The following is a 21,878-nucleotide window of genomic DNA, read 5'->3' on the forward strand; positions in this document are numbered from 1 at the left end:
GCAGTTATTCAGAGTAGCCTCCCTTCTCGTGGAGAGCTCGTGTCCTCAAGAACCGAAAAACAATGTTCAGGTGAGACACAGTGTTTGCACTGCTGCGTATCACAGTAAATAATAGAGTCTACATGACTACGAATACGACAATGAATACGACCTAAACTCATTATATAGAAATTTGCGAAAACATGTTAAATGATAGTGTTGGTAGATCTGACTTCCTGACTTCTCAACTATCTCACAAGTTCAGCTCCCCGATCACAAACGGAGTAAACATTGTGCACATTGTACTCCGCCCCTCAGTTCTCATTGTCAATAGTGTCGTAGCATATGGTGGAATGAATATGCGCAGAGAAACGACCAGGTTCTGAATTAGGGCTGCGACGGGTAACTCGGGTAGTCGGGTCGGGTTGGTCCTGAGTAGGGCCCGGGTACCCACAGGACTACCCAGACCCGTGCTTAGTCACGTGATATATATTGTTCAATGACAAAAATTATCTAAAACTCTATGGTTACACTATAAGTCACGGCAACAATGCAGTTTACCAGGCGCAGCCCGAGCTCTACCATCCGCTCAATTACCTCGCTATAGTGCCACCGCAGTCTCGTTATACCGTTTCCGTGCCTCACGCTCTGGTGACTCTCGCTTCACGATCCAACACCCGTTTTCGGTCTTAGGGAAACTTACACATCTTTACAATCAAACACCCGTTCTCGGTCTTAGGGAAACTTACGTATCTTTACAATCAAACACCTGTTCTAGGTCTTAGGGAAACTTACATAACTTTATGATCCAACACCTGTTTTTGGGTCTTAGGGAAACTTACACGTCTTTACGATCCAAAGCCCCCTTTTCGGTCATTAGGGTCAGCTGGCTTTGGGCAAGGGTTAGCCATAAATTCTTACCTTTTCAAGCGTTAATCCAGTTAATCCCAGTGGTCGGTCATGTTGACATAAACAATTGCGGGTGTGGTTTCAAGAAAAGATGAATGGGAGAGCGGGCAGTGATGTCACACGCATGCGCAATTCATTGTTTACTGAATTACGCATGCATGTCAATGGGGATTCTAATGACCTGTTAAACGAGCACTGATTACATGTGATAGCGCCTGTGGTCCAGTGGTAGAGCTTCGGCTAATTAACGCAGTAATTAGCAGAGCCAGTGAGCCGGCGAAGCGCGTTCGAGCCCCCACAGCGCTAATTGGATCTGAAAAAGTGCGCCTGGTAAAGTGCACTACTCCCTAAGTCACTAATGTTCCCATTTCTTTCTGACAATGCACCCATTCCTGGTTACTTTTATATGTTTGAATAAGGATAAAACTTCATGCATTAAACTTCAGTGTATGCATGAGCGGATCGTTTTACTCATGTATCTAAATACATTTTGCCAGGGTTACGGTCAAACTTTTCCAAATCGGATAGTTTGTACCTATCTCTAAATATCTACAGCTGGTATCCAGGTAGGGTCGGGTAATAGGGGGGTGGGTACCCGGGTAGTAACTTTGGACCCGTCCCAGTCCTATTCTGAATTAAGGTTTATGACCAGGGCCCCATGTACTGAAGGTGTCGTTGTCGGCACGGTACTACAGATACGTACCCCTGGTACGTTCCTGTTTACAGAAATGTACCCCAGCCAAAATAAGAATACAGAAAGGTACCCTAGGATTTAGGACTGGGATGGATACAATGGACTCTGGTCGGGGGGGTACTGAGTAGAACCTGGGTACCCACAGGATGACCCGCAGTATTGTCACGTGTTATATTGTTTAATGACAATAACAATAAAACTCCATGGTTACACTACAAGTAGCTAATGTTTGCATTTCTTTCTTACTATGCACACATTCCTCCGACTTTCCTATGTTTGAATAAAGATAAATTTTCTGTCAACTTCAGTGTATGCTAGGGCTGGGACGGGTAACTCGGGTACTCGGGTCGGGTGGGTCCTGAGTAGGACCTGGGTACCCATAGGACTACCCGGACCCGTGGTTAGTCACGTGATATATTGTTTAACAATAAAAACTCACTGTAGCTCAGTGGTTAGACTACAAGTCGCTCATGTTCGCAATTCTTTTCTTACAACATGTACAATACACACATTCCTTTTGACTTTTATATGTTTGAGTAAAGATAATGCTTCAGTCAACTTCCATGAACGTATGATCTGATCGTTTGATACATGTATCTGAACAGTTTTGGCCAGGGCTGTGGTAAAACACTTCCCAATCAGACATTTTGTTCCCAACTCTTGAGACCTGCAGTGGGTACCCGGGTAGAGTCAGGTAATAGGGGGTCGGATACCCGGTTAGTAGATTTGGACTCGTCCCAGCCCTAGTGTATGCATGACCAAATCATAATCCCCCACCACGAAGTGGAAGGGGGATATAGGAATTGGTGCTGTCTGTCCGCGATTTGTGAAGATCAGGACGAGAATAGGTCTTCAGCAACCCATGCTTGCTGTAAAATGCGACTTTACTTGTCCGAGGCAACTAAGGATCGGGTGGTCAGGCTCGCTGGCTTGTTTGATGCATGTCATTGTATCCCAATTGTGTGGATCGATGCTCATGACATCAATCACTGGATTGTCCGGTCAAGACTTATTTTCAGACCACCGTCATATAACTTAAATATTGCTGAGTGCAGCGTTAAACAACAAACAACCTAAAAAAAACCTAAAAAAATTATTGTTGGAATTGTGCTGAGCGCTGAATAAAAACAGTAATATATGAAAAGAGTAAACACTTTCAACATGTTCCTAGCTTTGACTTCAGTGGACGTGTTTGAGTCATCATGGATGAATTGTTGTTGAAGTAACGTGTGGTTGAGTCAGTCGTCTACAGCCTGGATAGCAAGCAGTATCTAGGAAATGGCTAAGTGTGCCGACCTACCGTAAATATTCTGAAATTTCAAAACTCCTATTTCTGAAATAGTTATGTATGGATCTATAAACCCTATCCAGCTCGGGAACTAAAACTCCTGTGACTGTAAAGATATTTAGATTTATGCGTCGCACTCCTTGTGACTTTGCAATGAAAAGATACGAGTTGAATGGTTCTATATGACTACAATAAGCAGTTGAACCAAACTATCCACCTCATGCAGATATTGATCATCTTGGAGAGCAGCACATATTTAGCATGTTTAAGTATGTTACCATGGTTACAGGGAGTATCTAGACATGCTCATGCTTGAGGGGCGTTCGGGTAGCCTAGTGGTTAAAGCGTTCGCTCGTCACGCCGAAGACCCGGGTTCGATTCCCGACATGGGTACAAAGTGTGAAGCCCATTTCTGGTGTCCCCCGCCGTGATAATGCTGGAATATTGCTAAAAGCGGCGTAAAACTATACTCACTCACTCACTCACTCATGCTTGATGTTCATCCCAACATTTCCCAAAAAAACTCCAAACTGGAATTAAGACAATTCCCAATTCCTGTTATAGTTATAACCGTTATCGCCTTCTATTTCCAAGATAACACGACCAAAGGAGGAAAACGCTTTACTGCTTAGTTTAACATTGTTGCATTGAATGCAGTATAAAATTACAATTTTAAACATTGTTAAATACTCTGAATATAAGCAATTGAGAAAAATCCCAAAATTGAGGAAAAAACATTTTTAGTTAGTTTACTGTGTTTAGTGAGGTTACAGCAGTGACAAAGTACAAGTGACGCAGTTCCTTAAGTGTATTATTCATCATTACTCCATGTTGTACAGAGAGTAGTGGCTCGGATAGACTCAGCTTGGTAAGTAATTACTGTTACGTTAGTATTAATTCTATGTCACAATGAAGAATTGGATATTTTGAGTGAGTGAGTGAGTTGGGTTTAACGCCGCTTTTAACAGTATTCCAGTTATATCACGGCGTGTCAGCTTAATGTGGTAGGAAAGCCCGAAGTGATGCAGGTCTCAGACGTTTACCACTTCGGTGAAACCCACGAGCACTGGTGTGGTGCTGACAAACCTAGAAACATAATCAGGGCGAACCAGGATTCGAACTCACAATCATAGTGTTGGTTGGGATGCAAATTTTGGCGACACTACGCTTTGATGGGCACAGCTATATGGTCCTGTCTGTAGGTCTTGCTTCACTGATCCCATGTGCCTCTTCAATAGTGAGTGAGTGAGTGAGTTTGGTTTTACGCCGCTTTTAGCAATATTCCAGCAATATCACGGCGGGGGACACCAGAAATGGGCTTCACACATTGTACCCATGTCGGGAATCGAACCCGGGTCTTCAGCGTGACGAGCGAACGCTTTCACCACTAGGCTACCCTACCGCCCCCCTCTTTAATAGGGTTAACTGTGTTAGGGTAGGTGGCACCCGTGGTAGGGTGGCTGCTTGATAGGGACCGGTCATTTATTATGGGGTGGTGGGTGAGAGGGAATCCGGAGGTCACCCAAAACTATAACAGTCTCTAGGGGAGGGTCATAAAAAGTAGAACATAATTTTGGGAAGGGTCATGAAAAAATGGGCATTTTATTATAAAATATATAGTTCCTTTACATTTTGTCTCATTAGGGATGGTCTTGAAAAAATTGTACAAGGACATGGGAGGGTCATCCAAAAACATGACAAGCATTAGGGGAGCGTCATTATTTTCTGTACATGTGTGCATCAAAGATGTCTGAACAGCCTTCATGTACATACCTATATATATATTTTATGACATAATTTGGTTGGTTGGTTTGTTGTTTAACGCCACACTCAGCAATATTCCAGCTATATGACCGCGGTCTGTAAATAATCGTGTCTGGACCAGACAATCCAGTGATTGATATCATGAGCATCGATCCACACAATTGGGATCGATGACATGCATCAAACAAGTCAGCGAGTCTGACCACCCTATCCTGTTAGTCGCCTTTTACGACAAGCATAGTCGCCTTTTACGGCAAGCATGGGTTACTGAAGACCTATTCTACCCCGGATTCTTCATGGGGCTTATAACATAAAAGCCATGTAGGGATTCTGGGTTAGAATAGGTTCCCGGGTATGCTGGTCCTAAGAGGCTTCTTAGTGAATCGGGTCGCCAGGCTCGGTGAGTCGGGTAGCCAGGCTCGGTGAGTCGGGTAGGCAGGCTCGGTAAGTCGGGTAGCCAGACTCGGTGAGTCGGGTAGCCAGGCTCGGTGAATCGGGTAGGCAGGCTCGGTGAATCGGGGAGCCAGGCTCGGTGAGTCGGGTAGCCAGGCTCGGTGAATCGGGTAGGCAGGCTCGGTGAATCGGGGAGCCAGGCTCGGTGAGTCGGGTAGCCAGGCTCGGTGGATCGGGTAGCCAGGTTCGGTGGATCGGGTAGCCAGGCTCTGTGAATCGGGTAGCCAGGCTCGGTGGATCGGGTAGCCAGGCTCGGTGGATCGGGTAGCCAGGCTCGGTGAATCTGGTAGCCAGGCTCGGTGAATCTGGTCGCCAGGCTCGGTGAGTCGGGTAGCCAGGCTCGGTGAGTCGGGTAGGCAGGCTCGGTGAGTCGGGTAGGCAGGCTCGGTGAGTCGGGTAGGCAGGCTCGGTGAATCGGGTAGCCAGGCTCGGTGAGTCGGGTAGCCAGGCTCGGTGAGTCGGGTAGCCAGGCTCGGTGAATCGGGTAGCCAGGCTCGATGAGTCGGGTAGCCATGCTTGGTGAATCGGGTAGCCAGGCTCGGTGATCTTGTTGATTGCATACAAAATACAGTATACAAATGACATGGATTGTTGCTCACAATATCAATCACTGGATTGTCTGGCCCACAGTTATTTAAAGATCGCCACCTTTTAGCCGTAATATTGCAGAGTGCAATGTTAAACAACAACAAAAAACAAAAGGGCAAACTAGGTCCAAGTATCAAGCTGGGATGGGTCACTCGAGTACTCACTTCGGGTGGGTCCTGTGAAGGACACAAGTACCCATAGGACTGCCCGGACCTGTGGTTTGTCACGTGATATATTGTTTCATGACATTAACAATCAAACTCCATCATGGTTACACTACAAGTCACTAATGTTCACATTTCTTTCTGACGATGAATGCATTCCTTCTGACTTTTATATGAGTGAGCAAGATAAAGCTTCAGTCAACTTCAGTGTATGCACGATCAGATTGTTTTATACATGTATCAAAATAGTTTTTCCCAGGATTGCGGTAAAACAATTTCCATTCGGACATTTTGTACCCAACTCGTGAGACCTACAGCAGGTACCCGGGTAGTGCCGGGATTTAGGGTGTCGGGTACCTGGTAGCAGTGTTGGAAATAAGCGCCTGCCCATAGGCTCGCGGCAGGTAGATCTCGTGTCGGGCCCTTAGTTCCAAAACCGTATAGGTCCTGCAGTAAATTTACATGTGTGTTTAATTGTCACAATAAGCTGCAGTTTTTTAAATGAGGGCCTAAAGAGTTGTGTCAGCCTGCAGCTTCTGAAGTCTGTGGGTCCTGATGGCAGTCTGGTAATTATATTATATTTCAAGCACTGCCGGGTAGTAAATTTGGACTCGTCCCAGCCCTAGTGTGCATGCACCCCAAGCATCTCCAGTTTTGATGCCTGTCTATTGGACATTGAGGAGGAGCTTCTGCATGACATTGGGGGTCAAGGACATTTGGGGGTCAAGGACATTTTGGCTGCATTTTGTGTACAATGTGCCCTTGTGTTTCAGGTATATCAGCTACCGTCTTCTACCGCCAGGTGGCGCCTGTGTTTGTAGCTGTCACACGATCCGCCAACTGCAGCCTTTAAGAACTGGTCATGTGATATCAAACAAACAAGGGAGATCATCCACCCTCAACATCATCTATGCAAATACTTATTCCTCAAGTGAGTATATTCCTGAAAGTTACACCATACCAAAGTGTTCTAACAAAAGTGTGAAAGTCAACATGGTCAAGGTGACCTTGTCATAGTCCTTATCAACTTCCCAAGCAAGGGTGAGGTGAGGTGAAATTGGGTTTAACGTTGCGTCCAAGATTATTGCACTTATATAGCGACGTGCATGCAGGTGTATGTGTGTGTGTGTGTGGCTGCTTGTGCTATTCCGGACTGATGCTGATTTATAGTGCTAGCTCACTGAGATACCATGCCGCAGTTCTACATGAATACCCAACTTAGACACAGTATACTGACTCCGAGCCGACCAGTCCTTGTTTTAGCCCCTTAATGCCAAGCGCCAGACAGGGTAACAACAAGTACAATCTTTTAACGTCTTTTTGTATGACGCGGCTGGGGATTGATCTCCGGGCGGACGCTCTACCACAAGACCATGGAGGCGGTCCCCAAGCAAGGGAGTTAACTGACTGTTAAAGTCAAGTTTCCTTTTTGCCGAACTAGGCTGGAATTTCTGGGCTCGATTGTAGTGCCACCAGTGCCTATCACGAGTTATGTCCTTCCATGTCCCTCCTATTGACAAATCAGATTCCACCTCTCATATCACTTGTACTTGCTTCAAACGAAATAGGCAGCGCCCATTGAACGCAATCTGATCGATATCAAGGTCTATGTTGTAATTAAAGGGGTCATTCCCACGTGAAGTGCATCAAATCATGTGAGCACCTTGATTAAAAACAAACAAAATATATAGTTGTCAGTACCCATGCTTTACAAATCCTTCAATCGACGGAAATCTGCACTGGAGTATAAGAAGCAGATGTCGATTTCATTACACAATTTTGATTGGACTATGCATAGACTCGTTAGTCCAGCCAAAATGCAACTCCATGCTTACTGCCTAGTTAAGCAAGGCTGGAAACTGGACTTTTGTAGTCAGTTATGTCCCTTGCCTCAGGAAGATGAGTCTGCAGAAGCAGAGATTTCCAGAGTCCCTGGATTCAGACCCCATTACCCCTTAATTAAAAAAACTGAAACATAAATGTTATGTGAATACACTCGTAGGCTTCCTGTCCCCTGTGGGGATTCAGGGCAAAATACCTCCATGAAGATCCGGGTTAGAGATGGTCATCAGCAACACCATCTTCCCGAGGCAAGAGAGTTAACTGACTGTAAAAGTCCAGTTTCCACCCTTGCCGAACTAGGCTGGTATTATGGTGTTACATTTTGGCTGGACTGGCGAGTCTAGGCGTAGTCCAATCAAAATCGCGTACCGAAATCGAAATCCGGTTCCTAAACTGTTGTGCAGATTTCGGTCGACTGCAGGATTTGCCCCGCCAACTCATTGTCAGCAGATATTTTCCAAATCTTTTCATGTTTTTAATCAAGGTGCTCACTTGATTTGATGCATTTCACGATGTAAGACCCGTTTAATAACAATATAGATCTTGATTATCGATCAGATCGTCCTGACTGGGCGCCACCATTTTAAGTGAAGCAAACACAAGTGATACAAGAGGTGGAATCTGATTGGTCCGTAGGAGAGGCTTAGAAGGGTCATAACTTGAAATAGCCACTGCTGGCGCCACATTCGCGCCCAGTAATTCCAGCCTAGTTCGGCAAGGGTGGAAACTGGACTTCTAAAGTCAGTTAACTCTCTTGCCTCGGAAAGTTGCAACAACCCATGCTTGTTGTAAGAGGCGACTAACGGTATCAGGTGGCTTGGTTGATGCATGTCATCGTATCCCAGTGTAGATTACTGATCCCTGAATTGTCTGGTCCAGGCTCAATTATTTTACAGACCGTCTTGATATGGTTGGAATTTTGCTGAGTGCAGCATTAGACAACAAGCAACCAAACAAACAAACAAATGGGCTAAATTAGTCCCAGTATTCCATGCTTCTCTCAAGGTTTTGTTTGTTTGTTGTTCCAGCTATATGATGGCAATCTGAAAGTAATCGGTCTGTAAATAATCGAGTCTGAACCAGACAAACCAGTGATTAACATTTTAATGTGATATACCGGTATGTGCTTTATCACCCAGGAATATCCAGGTTAGAATAGGTCTTCAGCAACCCATGCTTGTCGTAAAAGGCGACTATGGTCAGGCTTGCTGACTTTGTTGATGCGTGTCATCGTATCCCAATTGCGTGGATCGGTGCTTATGATGTCAATCACTGGATTGTCTAGTCCAGACTCGATTATTTACAGGCCGCTGTCATTTTGCTGGAATATTGCTGAGTACATCGTTAAACAACAAAGAAACAAACAAAAGTGTTTCAGTGTTGGGAAGAAAACGAGACCTAGCAACTCTCATTGGTTAAGCTGCCTAACACAGTCACCCATCCAACTATCCTCCGCGATTGACGTTGCTGAACTTCACCTGTATGCTGAACACTAACAGGGGCAATGGTGTAGCCTAGTGCCAAAGACCTGGGTTTCGATTCCCCAAATGGGTGCAATGTGTGAAGCCCATTTCTGGTGCCCCCATGATATTGCTGGAATATTGCTGAAAGAGGCGTAAAGCCAAACACACTCACTCACTGTACACAAACCACATGCCATCACAAAATCAAGAATATGGCCGTTGAGTCGTTTTACTTTTCTGTGAGGTCTTTGCAAGTGTGTCCTGCTTTGCTCACAGTCGGTCAGAGCTCCAGATAAGCTGCGTATCTGCATAAAATACGCATCAGAAATGCAGAAATACGCAGTAAAATCAAATCCAAGTGTATCAAATACGCAACGAACATTACAGATACGCTACAAAAATAAAACTTGTGCGTATCATCAAAATATTGTGAAGTAACCCTGTGTATTCGATTAGCAAATCAGCAACTTATTTTGAAATTATAAACGGACATTCCGTCAACCTTGCCAAACTCCACGATGACAGTTACATCATGATCATTTGCCATCACACTTTCATGTAGAAGTATCGTGGTATTTTTGAGTCCTATAAAGCTCTCGAACCCACACGACACCAGTTTGCAGGGACTAGATGAATAGTGTTTTTAAATATTTAACTTAAATACCCACTTGTGTAAAAACTAGTGGGTAACAGAAATTTGAATACCCAGATTGAATTACTGATTTTAAAATGCATGGGTAAAATACCCACAACACCAAAAGCTTATCTGGAGCTCTGGTCGGTGCTTTGTACGATCTGTGATGACGGTAGCAGATACAACTAACAGGTCTCTTTAGTTTGACAAAATGTTTCATTTCCAGAAAGCAATACTGTGAACACTGCTGTTTCAAAAAAGTCAAGATGGCGTCGGTTAGGGCTGCCTGCTGGGGCAGGGCTAGCACTGTATGGCGGATATCGACAGTTCTTCTACGTAGAGAAAGAAGAAATCAAACTGGCCAAAAACTGGCATGTAAGTTGATATTTTGGTTGTTCTACTTGTGCATGTTGTTTGCTATGTTTGCTGGTCCTAAGTCAATGTTTTGGTCGGTCCACATGTCAATGTTGTTTGATCTGCTGGACCACTGATTGTCCAACTGGCCAAAAACTGGCAGGTAAGTCAATATTTTGGTCGGTCCACATGTCAATGTTATTTGCTGGACCTCTGATTGTCCAACTGTCCAAAAACTGGCAGGTAATTCAATGTTTTGGTCGGTCCACATTTCATGTTGTTTGATCTGCTGGACCACTGATTGTCCATCTGGCCAAAAACTGGCAGGTAATTCAATGTTTTGGTCGGTCCACATTTCATGTTGTTTGATCTGCTGGACCACTGATTGTCCATCTGGCCAAAAACTGGCAGGTAATTCAATGTTTTGGTCGGTCCACATTTCATGTTGTTTGATCTGCTGGACCACTAATTGTCCATCTGGCAAAAACTGGCAGGTAATTCAATGTTTTGGTCGGTCCACATGTCAATGTTGTTTGATCTGCTGGACCACTAATTGTCCATCTGGCCAAAAACTGGCAGGTAATTCAATGTTTTGGTCGGTCCACATGTCAATGTTGATGGATCTGCTGGACCACTGATTGTCCAACTGGCAAAAAACTGGTCGGTCCACATGTCAATGTTGTTTGATCTGCAGGACCACTGATTGTCCAACTGGCCCATAAACTGGCAGGTAATTCAATGTTTTGGTCGGTCCACATTCCATGTTGTCTGATCTGCTGGATCACTGATTGTCCAACTGGCCCATAAACTGGCAGGTAATTCAATGTTTTGGTCGGTCCACATTCCATGTTGTCTGATCTGCTGGATCACTGATTGTCCAACTGGCCCATAAACTGGCAGGTAATTCAATGTTTTGGTCGGTTCACATTTCATGTTGTCTGATCTGCTGGATCACTGATTGTCCAACTGGCCCATAAACTGGCAGGTAATTCAATGTTTTGGTCGGTCCACATTTCATGTTGTCTGATCTGCTTGACCACTGATTGGATGGCCAGTATATATTATTATTTACATTATCATCATTGCCTGCATGCCTTTAAAGGGGCATTACCTCTGACAACCGGGACTGGTTGTTGCTTTTGTTTTTAAAAAAAAAATTATAACGTTGATATCCAAAATATCTCGACTAGTTCGTGACCTGTGCTGCACAATCCATAAGCGCATTTGTTTTTATTGATTGTACCGTATAAGGGCATAGGGTCACAATGATCACAAAATACGGTTTTGTCTTGGAAAAAATAAGGAAATATAGGTATCACTGGGGTAGCACCGGTAGCATCACTTGCTTGGTATTGTTCGAGTTTCGTTTTCGCTATTTTGACTTGTAACAGAAACTAAATATTTCACCTGCGTATATGTTATTTTATTGTGTGCATATGTTACAGTCAGTTTGTAATATAACTAAACTTTTCACTTTGGCAAGTTATAAATCGCCTAAATATTCAGTTGATTTACAAAGTGACAAAATCTGTCCGTATGTTTTATAATGATAATGAATTCCAATTTTGTAAAATGACATAAATATTTATTAGACATTTCATAAATTGCCTAAGTGAATCACATTTTAGACATTGACTGTAACATATACACACCTCCAAACAAAAAGTTTTGTGAAAACAAGGACTTAGTTTTGTCTCACTTGTCTGTCTTGCATCAAAGAACTTCCCAACAATAACATAGAGGAACAAGAATGATTCTGGTCAGTGCTATAGCAGATGACTGAAAACAAAATGCAGGTATCATAATTACAACCGACCAAAATTATATGTATAATATTAGGCAGTTACCTTGATTGAGGAATGTATCAGTCAATATCCACATAAAGGAACAATTAGCCATACATCTGGAGCTGTACAAAGAAACTTGTCACTTGTCTTTGTAACAATCTATCATTTTAAAATATATATAGCATTTCGGGATGTTATTATTCGTGTTCGTTTCTCAACTGATCACGCAAGTTTGTTTCACATAGGCGTCAAGTCTTATTGGTCAGCTGAGATAGAACACGTGACAACTTTTTTCATGATGTCCACACTTCTTTGAAAAAATCCATTGAGTTAGATAACAATGAGCAATCAATCAATGTATTATTGAATCCTTTAAAGAAAGTATGTTGTTGTTACGTAAGCACTTCACACCCAGATGCGGATGTATTCCCACTGCTTTAGTAAACCTACACATATAAACACTTACTTTTGACAAATCCTCTGTGCAAGATAACAGTGATTAATCAATCAACATATTTTCGGTTAATCCTTTGATGGATATGTTTTTGGGTACCTCAACTGATCATTCCTCTCTTGCTGCGCTGTCCTGTGCATTTCACATACATTTCACCCCACTTCAGATCTTGATTTGTTGAAACATGTTAAAGGATACAATGTTAGTAGATCTGACTTCTCAACTATCTCACAAGTTCAGCTCCCCGATCACAAACGGAGTAAACATTGTGCACATTGTACTCCGCCCCTCAGATCTTATTGTCAATGGGGCGGTTGGGTAGCCTAGTAGTTAAAGCGTTCGCTCGTCACGCTGAAGACCCGGGTTCGATTCCCGAAATGGGTACAATGTGTGAAGCCCATTTCAGGTGTCCCCCGCCGTGATGTTGCTGGAATATTGCTAAAAGCGGCGTAAAACCATACTCACTCACTCACTCTCATTGTCAATAGTGTCGTGGCAAATGGTGGAATGAATATCCGCAGAGAAACGACCAGGTTCTGAATTAAGGGTTATGACCAGGGTACCCCAGGTCGTTGTCGGCACGGTACTAAAGATATGTACCCCTGGTAAGTTACTGTTTACAGAAATGTACCCCAGCCAAAATAAGAATACAGAAAGGTACCCTAGGATTTAGGGCTGAGATGGATAACTCTTGGACTCTGGAGACTGCCTCTGTGGTCTAGTGGTAGAGCGTCCGCCCAAAGAGCGGAAGGTCCGGGGTTTGATCCCTGGCCGCGTCATACCAAAAGATGTTAAAAGATGGTACTTGTTGTTACCCTGTCTGGCACTAGGCATTAAGGGGCTAAAACAAGGACTGGTTGGCTTGGAGTCAGTATACTGCGTCTCTCTCTCTCTCTCTCTCTCTCTCTCTCTCTCTCTCTCTCTCTCTCTCTCTCTCTCTCACACACACACGCACGTCGCCATATAAGTGCAATAATCTTGGACACAACGTTAAACCTCATTTCGCCTCACCTACTTCATGTAATAATTCCTATGTGTTACAAAAATATATATATATATCAACAATACCTATGTCATGATGTGTTACCTGATAATATATCAATATTTCAGGAAACACATGCGAGCTACAGTGCCTATCGGCTGTATTGATTCTATATAATTATGCACCAAATGTTGACACTTGACAAGACCAAAAATAATGAAAGTTACACCTGAAAAGCAATATCATACTTTTATCAATATTTAGTAATCATACTTCTATAAAAACAAGTTGGTTAACGACCACCCAATTCTTTCGTATTACTATAGTTAATCTATCATGTGTGATGTTTTTTTGTAGTATATTTGCCATTTTTTAAGTAGGTTTCATGTGCAGTGTGAAATGTCAGTGTTTAGTGGGTCATAATGTGTATTAGTGTACACTAGACAGAACACATGCAACTCCGGAAACAATAATTGTCAACTTGTAAATCCTATAATTCCATGCAGAAAGTGTGCCTGATGCCTGCATTATTATTAAAATTTATGCATTAGATACCCAGTTTGATAAAATGAATGTGATGAATAGTAAACTCCGATATAATGAGATTTTCAAGTTGGTTATTGCCCAGGTTCTCTGAAGCTGTATACTCTATGTTGGCATGGTAACTCAACCAATATCTGTTTTAAGCTAAGCCTTGTTTTTAGGTGCCAGATGTTCATCAGAACTATTGCCTTGAAATACATTTATTTCAGTTGTAGTTAAAGATGCACATGGTTTCATACATCTGGGTTTTGTTCACACAGAATGTTTGCAGCATCCTGCCGTGGCCGCTGTTTGTTATGTGTTATTCGGAGGAGGAGGGGCGTGGGGGGGTTGTCATGGTTGGCCCCTTCTTCCCGAGCCGACCAGTCCTTGTTTTAGCCCCTTAATGCCCAGTGCCAGACAGGGTAACAACAAGTACCATCTTTTAACATCTTTTGGTATGACGCGGCCAGGGATCAAACCCCGGACCTTCCGCTCTTTGGGCGGACGCTCTACCACTAGACCACAGAGGCAGTCTCCAGAGTCCAAGAGTTATCCATCTCAGCCCTAAATCCTAGGGTACCTTTCTGTATTCTTATTTTGGCTGGGGTACATTTCTGTAAACAGTAACTTACCAGGGGTACATATCTTTAGTACCGTGCCGACAACGACCTGGGGTACCCTGGTCATAACCCTTAATTCAGAACCTGGTCGTTTCTCTGCGGATATTCATTCCACCATTTGCCACGACACTATTGACAATGAGAGTGAGTGAGTGAGTATGGTTTTACGCCGCTTTTAGCAATATTCCAGCAACATCACGGCGGGGGACACCTGAAATGGGCTTCACACATTGTACCCATTTCGGGAATCGAACCCGGGTCTTCAGCGTGACGAGCGAACGCTTTAACTACTAGGCTACCCAACCGCCCCATTGACAATGAGAACTGAGGGGCGGAGTACAATGTGCACAATGTTTACTCCGTTTGTGATCAGGGAGCTGAACTTGTGAGATAGTTGAGAAGTCAGATCTACTAACATTGTATCCTTTTAACATGTTTCAACTAGCCTTTTTATCAAAGTCTTGTTTCCAACTTTGCAACATCAAGCCCACTTTCCTGTGCTAAATATGATTGGACTATCGCACATATCAATAGTCCTGGGAACGGTTCACTAAATCAACATCCATGACTTGTACACCTTCGTATAAAAGTGATTTACCTGCCTGTCTTTGTTGACACGATTATGTCTTTTTCATCAAATAACCCCCTCCCCCTCAACGATTGCCTGTGTTTTTGTGTCGTGGATGAAATCGCGAATGTTTTTGTTCTCTTCTAGGTCGTCGCCTATGGTAGTCATCATCTTTGTGAAATTATACGAGATAAGAATAGCGATCTGATTGGATATCATGTTTTCATTTCATTGATGTGTCAAGGGTAGAAACTAGGATTTGATATAGGCTAGTGGACACCTGCCTCAGGAAGATTGGGTGGCCCATTCAGCTCAGGGTTTCCAATTTCAACTAAAACTGAGGAGGAACAAAATTTATTCATTTAATATTATGTATAATGGTGTGTTATGGCAGTCAAAAGAGAGGCTTGTAAAATATATCTGGCAAGGAAATAGTTATGCTGTAAACACGGTACCTTCTGATGCACCACCCATCTTCAACCAGTTCTGTGGCTTAATGGTAAGAGTGCCTGACTACTGATTGGGAAGTTCTGGGTTTGCTTCCGGTCATCCATAATGAAAAGGTTTCAATCTTTTTCTTTGATGTTAGAACATTGTATGCTTGAACTCTACATCCACACTTCTTCTTACAAGGAAAACCTCATGGCAGGGACGAGGTCGTACTAGGAAAACCTTATAGCAGGGAGGAGGTCGTACTAGGAAAACCTTATAGCAGGGACGAGGTCGTACTAGGAAAACCTTATAGCAGGGACGAGGTCGTACTAGGAAAACCTCATAGCAGGGACGAGGTCGTACTAGGAAAACCTTATAGCAGGGAGGAGGTCGTACTAGGAAAACCTTATAGCAGGGACGAGGTCGTACTAGGAAAACCTTATAGCAGGGACGAGGTCGTACTAGGAAAACCTCATAGCAGGGACGAGGTCGTACTAGGAAAACCTTATAGCAGGGAGGAGGTCGTACTAGGAAAACCTTATAGCAGGCACGAGGTCGTACTAGGAAAACCTTATAGCAGGAAGGAGGTCGTACTAGGAAAACCTTATAGCAGGAACGAGGTCGTACTAGGAAAACCTTATAGCAGGCACGAGGTCGTATTAGGAAAACCTTATAGCAGGCACGAGGTCGTACTAGGAAAACCTTATAGCAGGCACGAGGTCGTACTAGGAAAACCTTATAGCATGGAGGAGGTCGTACTAGGAAAACCTTATAGCAGGGACGAGGTCGTACTAGGAAAACCTTATAGCAGGGACGAGGTCGTACTAGGAAAACCTCATAGCAGGGACGAGGTCGTACTAGGAAAACCTTATAGCAGGGAGGAGGTCGTACTAGGAAAACCTTATAGCAGGCACGAGGTCGTACTAGGAAAACCTTATAGCAGGGAGGAGGTCGTACTAGGAAAACCTTATAGCAGGAACGAGGTCGTACTAGGAAAACCTTATAGCAGGCACGAGGTCGTATTAGGAAAACCTTATAGCAGGCATGAGGTCGTACTAGGAAAACCTTATAGCAGGGACGAGGTCGTACTAGGAAAACCTTATAGCAGGGACGAGGTCGTACTAGGAAAACCTTATAGCAGGGAGGAGGTCGTACTAGGAAAACCTTATAGCAGGCACGAGGTCGTACTAGGAAAACCTTATAGCAGGCATGAGGTCGTACTAGGAAAACCTTATAGCAGGGAGGAGGTCGTACTAGGAAAACCTCATAGCAGAGTTGAATTGGTACTAGGAAAATCTCATAGCAGGGAGGAGGTCGTACTAGGAAAACCTCAATAGCAGGGGCAAGGTTGTACTAGGAAAACCTTATAGCAGGCACGAGGTCGTACAAGGAAAACCTCACAGCAGGGACAAGGTTGAACCAGGAAAACCTCACAGCAAGGCGAGGTCTTTCAAGGAAAACCTCATAGCAGGCACGAGGTCATACTAGGAAAACCTTATAGCAGGGATGAGGTCAAAGTAGGAAAACCTCATAGCAGGCATGAGGTCGTACAAGAAAAACCTCACAGCAGGGACGAGGTCTTACTAGGAAAACCTCACAGCAGGCACGAGGTCAAACTAGGAAAACCTCATAACAAGGACGCTGTCCTACAAGGAAAACCTCACAGCAGGGACGAGGTCGTACTAGGAAAACCTCATAGCAGGCACGAGGTCGTACAAGGAAAACCTCATAGCAGGGACGAGGTCAAACTAGGAAAACCTCATAACAAGGACGCTGTCGTACAAGGAAAACCTCACAGCAGGGACGAGGTCGTACTAGGAAAACCTCACAGCAGGCACGAGGTCAAACTAGGAAAACCTCATAACAAGGACGCTGTCGTACAAGGAAAACCTCACAGCAGGGACGAGGTCAAACTAGGAAAACCTCATAGCAAGGACGCTGTCGTACAAGGAAAACGTCACAGCAGGCACGAGGTCGTACAAGGAAAACCTCATAGCAGGGACGAGGTCAAACTAGGAAAACCTCATAGCAAGGACGCTGTCGTACAAGGAAAACCTCACAGCAGGGACGAGGTCGTACTAGGAAAACCTCATAGCAGGGACGAGGTCAAACTAGGAAAACCTCATAGCAAGGACGAGGTCGTACTAGGAAAACCTCATAGCAGGGACGAGGTCAAACTAGGAAAACCTCATAGCAAGGACGCTGTCGTACAAGGAAAACCTCATAGCAAGGACGAGGTCGTACAAGGAAAACCTCACAGCAGGGACAAGGTTGTACAAGGAAAACCTCATAGCAGGCACAAGGTCGTACAAGGAAAACCTCATAGCAGGGACAAGGTCACAGCACCATTTGTTGTATCTCTGCCTGTCATTATGCTCACTTGTTGACAACAAAGATTTGCCGCAAACTCAACAAACACTACGTATCAATCAAAACGGTCTTAACTACACCATCGCCATAGTACAACTGTCGCCTCAACTGCTATCACACCCTTACGTCATCAACTTACCAAGTTTCGAGTACTAAACTTCGTCAACTTACCAAGTTTCGAATACTATACGTCATCAACTTACCAAGTTTCGAATACTATACTTCGTCAACTAACCAAGTTTCGAATACTTACTCTAGAATGAATGATAGCTCGCGACGAATCCATGTCAGGTGGTCAGGTTTGCTGACTTAGTTGATGCATGTCATCGTATCCCAATTGCATGGATCGATGCTCATGATGTCAATCACTGGATTGTCTGGTCCAGACTCGATTATTTACAGACCGCTGTCATACAGCTGGAATATTGCTGAGTGCGGCGTAAAACAACAAACAAACAAATGTAACCATACGTCATACAAGGTAACACTGCCCAGATGGTACTCACTGAGATTAGGGGGCACGGGTGGCCCAGTCGTCTAAGGCGCCGCAATTCGCTGTGCAGAGTTGCTTCCCTTGGGCACGCCAGAAACCTATGATTGTGGGTTCGAATCCCGGTTCGCCCAGATTATGTTTCTAGGTTTGTCAGCACCATACCCGTGCTCGTGGGTTTCACCGAAGTGGTAAACGTCTGAGACCTGCATCACTTCGGGCTTTCCTCCCACATTAAGCTGACACGCCACGATATACCGTATTCGACGTAATAAGCGCTCAGGGCGCTCTCAACATTAGAAATAGGGGGCCCTTATTAGAATATTACTTTGGTGAGAAAAAAACAGTTGAAAGATAAATTTCCTGGTTTATGCTGACAGCCTGAAATGTTTATGTACGACAGATATATTTTTCCTGAGTTTAAATGCCGATAATTAAGGGTGCATATAGCACACGAGTGCGTATTATACGCGAAAAAATAAGTCTTGTGTACATTGATCAATCGGAAGGGGTGCCAAGCGGGATTGTACACTAGCCAAAATATTAGCAAATATCGCCGTGGGCGCTTATTAGAGCGGGGCGCTTATTACGTCGAATACGGTAACTGGAATACTGTTAAAAGCGGCGTTAAACCCAACTCACTCACTCACACACTCACTGAGATTAGAGGGTTATCTCCCTTGGTTTCATACATATACCATCAATGCGTTAAAATGTGTTTTTGTTTTTCTGCAAACTTCTGCCTCTGAATCTGTGGGTTTTGATTCTTGGTGCCCTTGATGTCTGAAGTATGAAGTGCTTGATGGTAATCTTCCCGCCTGTTATCCAGACGATTCTGGGAAGTCGGCAGATACTGATCAGCGGATGATAACTTTACATTTGGAAGGGTTTATCTCATAGCTCCATTTCACTGTATATGTCGTCAATATTTCAAGAAGTCCTTGAAGACTGTTCGATGCGAATGCTGGCAGTGTGAGATAGTCAGCTAGAGTTGGATTTCCAAGGTTGATATTTGTAATCTCGATTCCAAGGTTTGAGGAGTCGAGGAGATTCAAAAGTTCAGCTGTGAGTACTTGGTATATAAACATGAAGAGGACTCCCCCCTTGTCTGACACCATTTTTTGGGAAGATGGGAGCCACTTGCTGCAATAACACCAGTAAGATTGCTCTATGCATTGACAAGTAGTCGCCATGAAAATCCCACAGATTCGAAACTATATGTAGATTTAGGACCAATCCATTTTGCCAAACAGTATCAAACGATTGTTTCTTATCTAGAAATGCACTATACACATGATTTCCGAGTTCTAGGTTGTCATTAACTGATTCTGTCAGGTTGAAGGCTGTGATGGATCCTGTTCGAGGTTGACATCCTTGTTGCTGAGAATTTTTTTAGGCTGATGTTGCTCAGATGGATCCATTTGGTAAGCCTTTTTTTAACCAGCTTTTCCAACAGGAAGAAGGATTATAATTTCTGGGGTTTGTTTTCACCTTATGAATCGGTTTGATGACACTAAGTTTGAATGGTGTTATATATCCTCTTCCTAAAATGATATTGTATAACTTCCTGAACAGAAGCATTAGACATGGTCCACCATATACGATGTTGTCATTTCGTTTTCTGCCTGAACCAGCAGCTTTGTTCTTCTTGAGATTGACTCTAAGTTCTTGCAGCTCTTTCATTACAGTGTCCTACTGGTTCTCTTAGGGTAGTGGGGGCGGTGGGGTAGCCTAGTGGTTAAAGCGTTCGCTCGTCACGCTGAAAACCGAGGTTTGATTCCCCACATTGGTACAGTGTGAAGCCCATTTCTGGTGTCCCCTGCCATGATATTGCTGGAATATTGCTAAAAGCAGTGTAAAACCTCACTCACTTACTCCAACATCAGCAAACTAGAATCAAAATACTGAGGAGGTGGGTGGTATTGGTTCTGAGGTAGTATTCTTTGAATTATTAACAATGGTAACTATAATTCCCTGTGCAGAGTTGCATCCCTTGGACATGCCAGACACCTGTGATTGTAGGTTCGAATCCCTGTTCACCTGATTATGTTTCTAGGTTTGTCAGCGTGCTCGTGGGTTTCACTGAAGTGGTAAACATCTGAGACTTGCATCACTTTGGTCTTTCCTCCCACATTAAGCTGACACCCTGTGATAAAACGGAATAATGTTAAAAGCGGTGTTAAACCCAACTCACTCACTCTTCCTGCCTCTTAGCTGCTGAGTGCAGCGTTAAACAAACAAACAAAGATTACACATCGCCATCTTCCTGAAGCAAGGGAGTTAACTGACTTTTTATATAGCCAGTTAACTCCCTTGCCTCGGGAAGATGACACATTGTCGATGCCACACCTATTCGAATGTATCCACGTAAACACTGAAAAAAAATATTGGACTTGAGCTTCTCAAATACAAAATGGAAATGGACTTCACACATTGGACCTGTGTGAGGAATTGAACGCGGGTCGTTGGTGTGACGAGCGAACGCTTTAACCACTAAGCTAGCTAGAAAGAATAACCTGTTTCACGTAGATGAAGACAACGTGGTAAACTCTGAGACCTGCATCACTTCCTCGCTGACACGCCATGATATGACTGGAATACTGGGAAGGTGGCATTAATTCCAACTCACTTACTCAGAATGAGTTTTAAAAACATTATGTATTTTCATTTTCTTGTCCAGTACGGGCCACGTTGTTTAAGGTGCTGCAAGTGCTGTGCGTATAATAATGGATCAATGGATTTGAACCCCACATTCGCACAGATTATGTTTCTAGGTATATCAGTACCACACCTGTTCTCGTTGGTTTAACAAAGGTAGTACGCATCCAGGACCTGTCAGAGTGGCGTTAACTCCAACTCACTCACTCATTAGGGATCTAACAATGTATTAAATGGTTCAATGCATCGCGTTCTATATGTATATGTTTATATATCATCATTAAATTTGTAAAACATTTGGAACCGGCCCACCACCCTTCCTCTTAGAACGGGGCGGTCGGGTAGCCTAGTAGTTAAAGCGTTAGCTGGTCACGCTGAAAACCCGGGTGCAATTCCTGATATGGGTACAATGTGTGAAGCCCATTTCTGGTGTCCCCTGCCGTGATATTGCTGGAATATTGCTAAAAGCAGCGTAAAACCATACACACTCACTCCTCTTAGAACGCCCTGTGATGTGACCTTCATGAGATTTACCTATGATTGTGGGTTTGAATCCCGGTTCACCCTCATTATGTTTCTAGGTTTGTCAGCATATGTGCATGTGAAACAACTGATAAAATATTTTCTTTTTCACCATTTTTGACAGGGAATTCTCAAGATGGATTCTCTGCATTGTAGATATACCAATTACACCTGGGTACAGTTTTAAAACTTACTTCGCGGATTTGAACCTTCCAAAAAACAACACCATGTAAGAGCAAAAAAAAATGTGATCTGTTTAGATCATGGTAAGAATGTGTGATTATTAAGTTTTAGAAAGAGATCATGCATTTGTGGTTTAAGATGGTTTTTGAAAATCA

At 43.6% G+C, this 21,878-nt stretch overlaps 1 protein-coding gene across 4 annotated transcripts in view; it reads left to right on the forward strand.

The window, feature by feature from the left end:
* The window catches only part of LOC125380109 (phosphatidylserine decarboxylase proenzyme, mitochondrial-like), a 67,618-nt gene continuing 45,740 nt past the window's right edge, over positions 1–21,878 (forward strand). Inside the window, exons 1-3 of one of the 4 annotated variants that reach the window (XM_048396397.1) lie at positions 1–70; positions 6,613–6,770; positions 10,005–10,153. In XM_048396397.1, coding sequence (XP_048252354.1) covers positions 63–70; positions 6,613–6,770; positions 10,005–10,153 — 315 coding nt within the window. In that variant the 5' untranslated portion in view covers positions 1–62. Of the gene's footprint in view, positions 71–3,698; positions 3,739–6,612; positions 6,771–10,004; positions 10,154–21,878 lie in introns of those variants that run through there. The other 3 variants (XM_048396399.1, XM_048396394.1, XM_048396396.1) reach the window with 3 other exon arrangements.

This window comes from Haliotis rufescens, unplaced genomic scaffold (assembly GCF_023055435.1).
Source record: "Haliotis rufescens isolate VD_foot unplaced genomic scaffold, xgHalRufe1.0.p SCAF_15, whole genome shotgun sequence".
Classification (NCBI taxonomy): Eukaryota; Metazoa; Mollusca; class Gastropoda; order Lepetellida; family Haliotidae; genus Haliotis; species Haliotis rufescens.